At 45.7% G+C, this 10394-nt stretch overlaps 2 protein-coding genes across 6 annotated transcripts in view; one reads left to right on the top strand and one right to left on the bottom strand.

Moving 5' to 3' along the window:
• Nucleotides 1-59: 59 nt before the first annotated feature.
• On the top strand, nt 60-3889 carry LOC113213026 (L-threonine ammonia-lyase). 3 transcript variants are annotated; one of them, XM_026431936.2, is made up of 8 exons: nt 60-290; nt 949-1144; nt 1276-1421; nt 2142-2663; nt 2746-2901; nt 2984-3120; nt 3228-3453; nt 3527-3889. In XM_026431936.2, exons 1-8 carry the CDS (start codon nt 240-242, stop codon nt 3626-3628), a joined length of 1536 nt encoding a protein of 511 aa, XP_026287721.2. In that variant the 5' UTR covers nt 60-239; the 3' UTR covers nt 3629-3889. The 3 variants fall into 3 exon arrangements, with proteins under 3 accessions (XP_026287721.2, XP_026287720.2, XP_052122462.1); XM_026431935.2 differs by having other exon boundaries at nt 946-1144; XM_052266502.1 differs by lacking the exon at nt 60-290 and adding an exon at nt 711-864 and having other exon boundaries at nt 946-1144.
• Nucleotides 3890-5969: 2080 nt separating this feature from the next.
• The window catches only part of LOC113215921 (ATP-binding cassette subfamily G member 4), a 29896-nt gene continuing 25471 nt past the window's right edge, over nt 5970-10394 (bottom strand). For 2 of the 3 annotated variants that reach the window (XM_052266494.1, XM_052266493.1), the window contains exons 3-12: nt 10149-10266; nt 9853-10042; nt 9387-9771; nt 8813-8926; nt 8609-8727; nt 8341-8509; nt 8156-8256; nt 7863-8018; nt 7534-7779; nt 5970-7435 (exon numbers count right to left, since the gene is read on the bottom strand). In XM_052266494.1, the coding sequence (XP_052122454.1) occupies nt 7256-7435; nt 7534-7779; nt 7863-8018; nt 8156-8256; nt 8341-8509; nt 8609-8727; nt 8813-8926; nt 9387-9771; nt 9853-10042; nt 10149-10266 (1778 nt within the window). In that variant the 3' untranslated portion in view covers nt 5970-7255. The remainder of the gene's footprint in view (nt 7436-7533; nt 7780-7862; nt 8019-8155; nt 8257-8340; nt 8510-8608; nt 8728-8812; nt 8927-9386; nt 9772-9852; nt 10043-10148; nt 10267-10394) is intronic. The other variant, XR_008011020.1, reaches the window with a different exon arrangement.

Raw genomic sequence — 10394 nt, 5'->3', positions numbered from 1 at the left:
GGCGGGGGTTGGGGCGCAGTTTGGCCGGCCGGCTTGGCGCGGCGGTGCAGCCATGTGCTGCTCAGCGAGCTCGAGATGGTCCAGAGCCGAACCCCAAGTCCAGTCATCCACAGAGCGCCGGGGACAGAGCAACACCACACGACGGAGCTGTCTGCTGCCAACGGCCACTCATCACCGGACCCCCCGGAGCAAGGCACACACGCCGCCCGGCGCCCTCCCGGTGACACCACAGACCACGAATGGTGTGCGACGGCGAAGCACTGGTCAGCCCGTCCGGAACAGGTCTCCAGGTAAGCCCCCCCCCCTCTCTGCATAAATCCGCTGGGACATTTTAGTCGCTAATTAAAGAAATTGGGGATTTATTTTGATGTCATGTTAGTGTCGACTACATTCAAAACACCATTTGGAAAAATCCCGCACCCGCAAGAAATGACATGATAGTGAGAGCAATATAGTAGACGATGGACTTGAGGGATGGAGGGAGGGTCCGCCGTGCGGGAAGCGACTTGTGACGAAGGGCACAATTAGCGCCTCGTCACGCTGCGTCACGCCACCGCCACGCGGTCTCACCCCGTCACGCGGTCACGGCCCGCCACGCGCGCGATCGGGTCACGGCGAAGAGAGGAGGCGGTCCGGTCCGCGGCCGATGGCTGATCAGACCAAAGGAGTGTGGTGATAAGGGCGGGGCGGGCGGCTGATAACGCGCTCGGCTTGGCTGGCTCCGTATCACGCGGAGACACTTTCATTTCGCGTATTTCCACAGAGTGAAAATTGGAATAGCAGTCGTTTTGAAGGGAAGTGTGAAAATGTCGAAATAACGTATTTTGAAGGAGAGTGAGAAATGAGCCTGAAAACGTATCTTTTGTATGTAAATGGTAAATGTTATTTTCTCGATCAAAATATAATTGGGCCTACATAACTTATTTTTTGTAATTTTTGCTGTAGAAGACTACTGAAACCAACCCTCAAATCAAAAAGAAAACCATGAAGGACAAGGTGGCAAGTTCATCGGACCTTTTGGCTAACGTGACTGTTCCAAACGCCAACGGCACATCGACCACCAACGGAACGTCATCGACTAACGGGATCAAGAACGGCAGTGCCAACGGAAGTGCCAACGGAAGTGCCAACGGGGTGAAGAACGGTAAGTGACTTGAGACGTGTCCGAGGGTGCCGAGGGAATTCCCACCGCACGACTGTTGCGTCTGGAATTATGGAAGCAAATTGCAACCGCTGAATTTTGATGCACCTGTCCAATGCTCGTTGCACACGCAGGCGCCACGCCCGTGTACCGAGGGATGATAACATTGGACGGCAAGGACCCGATGTGCGACGCAGACAACCCCATCTGCCTCCAGTTTGAGGATGTGACCTCGGCCGCCTTCAAGATCAAGGGTGGCGTCCTCAACACGCCCTGCATGGTGAGAAATCAATTTCGAAATAATCCCCATTCCCTTGCACTAAGTGGGTTGGAAAACCTATCGGTGAGCTTAAGAGAACTACCCCTGTTTCTCGAAAGGAGTAATATAATATAATAACTATACAAGTTTGTTGGACCGTTCATACAATACGGTGTAGGGGGGGAGGAGGGGTACTTTTCTCACAGTCCCTTCAGTGCACTTGTTCAGATTCGCCCTCGAGTGTGAGCGATCCGTCACGATATTCCGAGGTGAATAAATCATGGCATCTCCCTGATGATATCGAACCACCCACCCCGTCCCCCCTTTTTTCTTTCCGTTTTGACTATCTTTCATAGACTCCGTTTGTCGCTAACTGGTTTATTTGGGCCGGACTGTCAATGACCCAATTCGTGTTTGTCGGCGAGCTGCAGCCTCCCGCTCATAATGATGGCCAGGCTGACGCAGATAAGCCCCTCCGGCCTGGACGCGATAAACTCGCACGACTCGTCCTTTCCGCGAGACTGAGGTGTAGGCGGGCGAGAGAAAGCCTCGATCACGCGGAGCAGCTGAGGGCGGTATCTGTCATGTAACAGCGCGACGTCCGCGTTTTGTAATCGAAAAACAGATCCGACGTATATTCCGACCTAAACTGGTGCGCGCAAGCCGCTGTCAGCGGGCTGTGCGACACATATGCGAGCGAATGGGAGTTGTAAGATGAGGTGCTCTTTGTGTTTGACATAGCTGTCGCACCTGTCATCGCTCACGGGGATGGAGGTGTACCTGAAGCAGGACTTCCTCCAGTTCACCGGCAGCTTCAAGGAGCGCGGCGCCCGGTACGCGCTCATGGAGCTGCCGGCCTCGCAGAAGTCCCGGGGCGTCATCTCGGCCTCGCTGGGCAACCACGCCCTCGCGCTGTCCTACCACGGCAAGCTCCTCGGCATCCCCGTCACCGTCGTCATGCCCCTCGTGGCGCCCATGATGAAGATCCAGTGCTGCCGGCAGCACGGCGCCACCGTGGTGGTGCAGGGCCAGGACATGGCCGAGGCCAAGGCCATCGCCATGCGCATGGCGCGCCAGGAGGAGCTGGCCTACATCAACGGCTACGACCACCCCCACATCATGGCGGGCCAGGGCACGCTCGGCCTCGAGATCCTGGAGCAGGTGCCCGACGTGGACGCCATCGTGGTCCCCGTGGGCGGCGCGGGCCTCATCGCCGGCATCGCCACCGCGGTCAAGTCCATGCGGCCCAACGTCAAGATCATCGTAAGTGTTGCTGTCCGGTGCACCACGACGCCGCCTCCCAGGCGCGCGGCGAGCGGCCCACTCACCGACGTGTTGCTTGCAGGGCGTGGAGTCGGAGCGCTGCGCCAGCTTCTCGGCCGCGTTGGAGGCGGGTAAGCCCGTGCCCGTGGCCGGCGGGCCCACCATCGCGGACGGCCTCGCCGTGCCCACGGTGGGCGTCAACGCCTTCGTGACGGCGGCGCCGCTCGTCGACAGAATGGTGAGGGGGAAGGACCGGGTTGGCTACTCGCGGAGACGCTCCGCCGCCGCAGGCACTCACGCGACTGTTCGTGCACTCGCAGGTGGTCGTCAAGGAGGAGACCGTGGCCGTCTCCATCCTCAGGCTGGTGGAACTCGAGAAGTGCGTCGTGGAGGGCGCCGGCGCCTGCGGTTTGGCGGCCATCCTGGACGGCCAGCTCGACGAGTTCAAGGGCAAGAAGTAAGTGACACCTGCATGGCTCAGCAGTCACCATACGCCTAAGTCCGCACAAGCGGGCCGACTGGCTGAACTTACAAGACTCACCCTCCCCGTCTCTTGCTCTTTAGACTCGTACTCTTGCTTTGCGGGGGTAACATCGATACAACGGTGTTGGGGCGCTGCTTGGAGCGCGGTCTTGCCGTCGATGGGAGGCTCATGAAGTTTTCCGTGACGGTGAGCGACCGGCCAGGAGGCATCGCTGAGCTCTGCTCCCAACTGGCGCGGCTCGGTGTGTCTATCAAAGACATCGAGCATGAGAGGGCCTGGATCGCGTCCGACGTTTTCAGTGTCTCGGTAGGTTGAAGATCGTGGTTTTCGACTTGATGGGTGAAGCAAACAACGGTAACACTGAATTCTCACATTCCAGGTCACGGTAACGTGCGAGACGAGAGACATGGAACATGCCAATGAACTAAGAGATACACTCAACAAAAACTACACTCACATTGTGTTCCCTGTGATGCGCTAGTTCATTTTAAATCCTGCATTTCTGGTCGTTGCTTAGCACCATTGCTTAGAGGAAGTCGTTTGTACATAGCATTATCATTCAACCCTTCATCTGTTTATCGCAATTTTTAAAATAATGACTGTAGCATAAGGTACTCATCAGTTTTCATTTGAACATACAACACATTTCAACATTGAATTCATACACGCTTTGTCTCATTTACATTAAGAAAAAAAAATCAAAAAAAAAAATAATAAAAATTAAATTGCAATTTGATCACGATTGGTGTACTTTATTCCTTTGAAACCTTTCTTTGCTGTATTTGAGCTGCATTGGCATTGGCATTCCATTGACACGACTTGAAGCAGCCTCACTTAAACAACTGTTAATTTTGCATTAAAGTTAAGATTAATTCAATAAATCTATGTACTACAAAAACTTCACAATAAAACCTCTCCAAAGAGCAAACTGTATCAAAAAGTTGAATCATACAGATAAATGCATATTGGAGATAAAATATAATACTAATCAAACTATGAAAATTCAAATAAAGATTCTTTTGAATGCGGAGTGCTGGTGCTGTGAGAAATTACAACAAAGAAGGAATGCATCGATAGAATTACCAGTTTTAAACAGCGTAAAACACTGAGGCTTTCTTAAAACAGTGCAACTAAAACGTAATTCTCCAACAGCCTGTTATTGGATAGCTTTTAAAAAAACACAAGTGAACTAAAATGTAGCAACAAACAACATTAACACTTGATAATGTAAATTCAAAAAAGTAAAGGCAACTTCAATGGATGAGTAAGTTGAAGTCTTTGTCAGTGTAGTCCTATGTCCTGAGAGCATATAAATCCAACAGGACTCAAGGGAGGAGTTAGGTATGGAGTATTACGAGCTCCTGATAACATGAGACAAACTGATCAATCAGGTCTCATTCAGGAAGAAATTTTTGCAATATTGGCAGATAAGAATAAAGACTTACCATTTCCATGGAGCCATGCTAAAGACAATCTGTGCAGCAGACCCATTGCCTCTTGAGGTGTACATGCATAGTTACCCATAAACATACTAGGGCGTGATTAGGGCTGTTATTACACAATGTTAAAGGAGGGAACTTAAAAGGAAATCGATCACATCATAACAAAAATGTGGAAAATTGTTTGAAACAAATACGACATAGAATAAATTTTAATTTCATCCAATGCAGAAACCCTCTTGATCAGTCGCCGATGTCTTCATTACCTCTTTGTACAGTGAGATTTGATGGTTCAGAGACAAAAGTGTTCAATAATAAGCATAATTAATGAAACTAGAATACATAAGTGATTAGATAAAATAGAATGAATTATAAAGGTTTGTTTCAAATACTTTCAAGGACCAAGCTAAAATCATTTCAATTTAATAGACAAAAAATAAAACAAGAATTTAAAAAAAAAAAAAGCCTGCACAATGCTCCTGCAACTCTTGAAAGATGATGGGGGTGATGATGATGATGATGATGATGATGATGATGGAGGGGTCTAAGAACAGAGAGCACTTTTCAAATCTAATACCTCCCTCTTTCTCTGTACCAGGGCATGGTCAAACTGAATCCAGATTTTGAAGTAGCTTTTCAATATCTGCAAGAATGTCCACAACTGGAAAGTAAGCGACGTCCCTTTGGAACAGACTGATTTTTATTTAATTGATGATAAGTTTTAGAAATCTGTCGATCTGAATTGTTGTGCCAACAGTTCCTATGTGGACAAATGACAAAAAATTATGCCCCATGTGGATATGACAATTGCGGCTGGGCCTCGTAACACAGCCTGGTTCATGGCTTATAAATTGAGAGAGTGAGTAAAGGTCTATCACATAGTAATAATTCTTCTCTCTAAAGCTCTTTCAATGTGTTCAGGAGCTTCTATTTCATTTAGATTATTATTATTATTAGTTTCATTCTGGAGGAGTAACCTCCAGTATTGCCCGGAAAAAAATTGTAGATTTTACTTCTATTTAATTTCCCGTGCACAAAAATTATAAATGTCTCCAATCTAACAAAATTGCCATACCTGTTTTCCAAACTTTTCCTATTAGGCACTGGTGGTTGTCTCTCTTGAGGAGCTCTCCTTTTTGTGGTTTTGTAGCTATTTTTGTTGATAGGATATTCTGGAAAAATTGATGGCACGGCATCATCAGTAAGGAAGAGTCTTCTGCAGTCTCTGGTGGGTGAGACTTACTGTCCCTAAGACAATGTCCTCGACTGCCGTGGGATGAGGATGTACTTCCCCCATTTCTATTTTTTATTTTTGTCCACAGGCAGTTTTAGCTGAACTGACTGCAGAAATAGGTGTAAGGCTCGTGGCAGTGAAAAAAACCCTTATTGTTTAAAATTTTGCAAAAACAGTGTTTTTATTTGGAAAATCCATACAAATTCAAACAATAGGAAAACGCATAGACTGCTTCACACACTCACATGTTTTAAATACTTTCAGTAGTTGAGGAATTTGATTTTCCTGCTCTCAGAGGATATCAAATGAAATTATAATTTTGCAACTCTGCAACTATTGCTTGAGCCACAAGAGAATCCAAGGGGCTATAGTTCACAAGTCACTGATGCGGCTCACATTAACAAGCCAGTTGGCTACTGCATAAGTAACAGACACCCTCCGAGAGGAAAAAGTTGTATTTCTTCAATACTACAGTCAATACTCTACAGTAATGCATTCCCACAGAGCAAAAACATCTTTGCTACATCTGAAAGAAGGCATTATTTCATATATCATCATACATGGCATTTCTTGAAAAATTCAAAATATGCATAAGATATCTTCTGTTATGTGGGTTTTACCTTATATTTCTAAAATAGATTGTAGATAAACTTTCGGCTAACTTTCCAAGAGTATCACAGTTCATTTCTTTAACAACATTCACGCTGTATCTGCACAAAACATAAAGCAATTATGGTTACATCATATAGCCATTTGTCGGGAAATTGGAGTATTCCCTGTAGATTACTTTTAAGAAACACCTAACTGTTTCTTGTAGACATTGAGTTTTCTAACATAGTTTCTATCACATTATGATAATGGAGGAATGTGGCTACTAAGCTATCACATTCATTATATCACTATTAGCATCCTGGTAGAGGAGAAATAAAAAAGCATACATTCTGAATGCAGCAAAGAACAAATAAATGAGCAAACACCTTGAAAATATTTGTAAAATACAAATACAATAAACATCTAGATCAAGACACTTTATAAACAGTCTGTCAATACAGAACTGTACACTCATGAACAGTGATACATATCCTAACTTGAAGATACTTATGTACTTTCCTTTCCACCCATATTTTATTTGAAGAGTGGCATTCGGCCATTTTTTAAGTGTAACATAAATCAGTTATAAATTAGCTTCACAACTTGACAAGTATATTAACACCTTTTAAAAACAATCAACACTTTATTAAATAAAATATATACATTCATCTATATATATATATATATTTGAATTTCACACACATATAAAATCTACAGTCCAGACAAATAGATAATCTAATTATTGCCACCGGATTGTTTCAATCAAACAGTGGTTCACAGTTTTAATGTCATGGAAAAGTAGCTAAGATCAGTCTGTTTCACAAATCTCTTTGTGTCCTCTCAATCATCGTAAGTTGATGTTTAAATGAGTCTTGACCATTCTACTAATAAAATTGACTGCAGGAATAGGTTTAGTTGTAGACAATCTGACTCGGAGCACAGTGTAAGATAATAGCCGGAATAAGATGAATGAGGAGACAAGAGCCACAACATCTACCCAATATTTCACATGCTCCATGCCCATCTGAAATGATAAGAAATTTCACATACAGTGGTTTTGGTTTGCTTTCCCATGAAAAACAAAACCGATTTATTTGAAATAGAATCATAATAATACTTTACCTCTCTCAGAAGCTGGCGTGGATCTTGGAGAGGGCAGTAAACCTCACTATCAGGGCAAACAAGAGATGCTCTATGATCACCATAGATCGAGATGACAATACCCTCTAAACCATAGCGAAGGTATGATAGAGACATCGCCAGTCTATAGTGTAGCGGAATTGCATTTTCATCAGAGCCATTACCCATTCCATACACCGCAAGAAGCATGAAAGGAACAGAAAATGCTGGGCCGACAAACATACTATTCTGTAGAGCAGAAAAGAAATTCATAAAACATTTCGTCAAAAAGTTTTTTTTAATTTAAATCATATTTTAAAGTACTTGCTTACCACTAGACTCAAAGTAGATCCAATAATAAGGCCGAAACTTTCTGAAACCACTGATACCAATAGGCAAATTATGCTGAACTTCAATAGGCGCATAGGTTCAAGAGGCTGATCAGTTATAGGGTACACCAAAGCAATGTAGAGAAGTCCCAAAATTATCTGAAACAAGAACACAGAGTAAATCAACAATGGTACATTATATAAACCTATGTACTCATTTTGAAAAAAGAAAAAAAAAGATTGATATAAAACAAGATAATTCCAACATTTTGCAAATGGTAAATATATCCTTGTACCTGAGTTGGTAATCTTGCTACTGTCATTGCACAGAAGTATGCATTTAAGCTGTACCATCGATTGAAGTATTCTCGTTTCAAGAGCTGTACTTCACCTGGAACTATTGTTGGCATAGTATTTTAGAAAATTTACTATAATTACTAATCATAACTGAAGTGTGTCATCAAGATTATTTTTAACTTACATTTTAAAAGAATGGGAAGCATAGGGATATACATAAATACAATGATGCATGTGAAGCAAAATCCAAAGTTGAATATTGTTTTTGATCCATCATTTCCCATTTGGTAGAACAGCATTCCAATGATTAGAGCAACAAAAAAGTGCATTGATGCAACAAGCAATAAGTACCCCTACAGAACATGATAAAAAAAAATATTAGAATGGAATCTAATGGAATCTGACAATCACGATAAGATATTTTGAATACGTTGAATTAAATATTTTCTTACAGAATCTCTCCAAGTTTGCAGCAAATTGCGGTACATAAGAATTCGGAATTGCATGAAACTTGAACTACTGAAATCGTAGTTTGCACTGGGTGAGGTGTTGACTATGTCAGTCCTTGAACCTAAGAAAAACAAACAATTCATATTAAAAAATTCTTCGTTTTATGTATTTAGATGAAAGTGTGTGGTCTTAGTGTATGAAGTTACTTTGATGCTGAAGGGTCCTGGGATCTTTACACCACCGGTAACACCGTCCATTGTCAACAGCAGCAGACATCCTTTCAGTGTGATTTCCATACTCTCCACTTGCGGCTTCCACCACTTTAAAAATAAAAAAATCTAAGTTAGGCTCCGCACACTCTCAAAACGATGAAAATACAGGGTGGCCCTCATACCCCGGACGATATTGTAGTTATACTGTACAGCATGCAGCCGTGTGGACGCGGTGCCATAAGGCGGTAGGCAAGCTCGCCCGCACGGCTGCATGCGGTACAGTATAACTATAAAATTGTTCGGGGTATGTGGGCCACCCTCAATGCTGGGGGATCATCCACAAGGTACGTCCGTGATTCGCTGTTCCAAAACTGCCAAGTTCATCCTGTGCTAGCACTCGGAGCGCCTGGTGGGTAGGCAACTTCTCGTATGTAGTGCATGTGTGTTCTGCGGGCTGGCCTACCTTGAGCCTCGCAGGCGCTCATTTCCCTTTTTCGCTGAACGAATCTTTAAAAAAATCGGACGTACATTCTGGATGGTCCCTAGTCTGATAGCTCTGTTGACTCACTGAAGTCTGCGGGGTTGTACGTCTTGGGGCACTGGAGCCCAAGGGAAGAGAGGAACGGTACAATGTCTCTGCCCTTGCCCTGGAACACGCACTGGCCCTCGCTCACGATGTACACGTGGTCGAACATGTCGAACAGCTTGGCGGAGGGCGTGTGCACACTGCAGATGACGGTCCGCCCGCCGCGCGCCAGCATCTTGAGCAGCTGGATGCACTGCGAGGAGGACAGGTCGTCCAGCCCGGTGGTCGGCTCGTCCAGGAAGATGACGGGCGGGTTGTTGACAAGCTCCTGGGCGATGGACAGCCGCTTGCGCTCGCCGCCGGACAGCTTCGAGGTCTGGGTGTCACGTGCCTTGGTTAGCCGGAGCATGTCCAGGATCTCGTCGATCTGTGTCGAGAAAGAGATGGAAAATTCTGAGCTTGGAACAGTGAAATTGCGAATCCGATTCCGAACTGGAGGAGCACTCACCGCTGTCCGCTTTTGGGCTCTGCTCAGCGTGTTTCCCAGCTTGAGGTCGGCCGCGATCGTCATGGACTCGAGCACGGTGATGTGCTGCTGCAGCAAGTCCTCCTGCATGATGTACCGGGAGAGCTTGCGGAAGACGGCCGCGTCACGGGGGCGGCCGTTGATGTTGATGGTGCCCGTGGCGTCGCCCGTCCTGCAACACAACACAGCCGCGAGTCAGGCATAGGGGGTGCTGTGGCGACGCGTCGCTGGGGGTCACTCCAGTCACCCCACCCCTGTACTGGTACTGGTGTACTCACTTGTAGCCCGCCAGCACGTTGAGCAGCGTCGACTTGCCGGCTCCAGACGGGCCCAGGATGGCCGTGAGCTCCCCGGACCGGAAGAGGCCGGACACACTTCGCAAGATCATCTTTGACCCTGCAAAAATAAACACGAAAAAATAAACATTTTGTTAGGAAAAATATGTGTATACTGTTGTTTTGGCCGGTTTCAACTGGGTTCTTTTTCCCACTCCTCGGTATTTGATGGGATTCAATGTTCCATAC

The sequence above is a fragment of the Frankliniella occidentalis genome, unplaced genomic scaffold (genome assembly GCF_000697945.3).
Source record: "Frankliniella occidentalis isolate FOCC.00 unplaced genomic scaffold, Focc_3.1 Scaffold39, whole genome shotgun sequence".
Lineage (NCBI taxonomy): Eukaryota > Metazoa > Arthropoda > Insecta > Thysanoptera > Thripidae > Frankliniella > Frankliniella occidentalis.
This window is presented reverse-complemented; position numbering and strand designations above follow the sequence as displayed.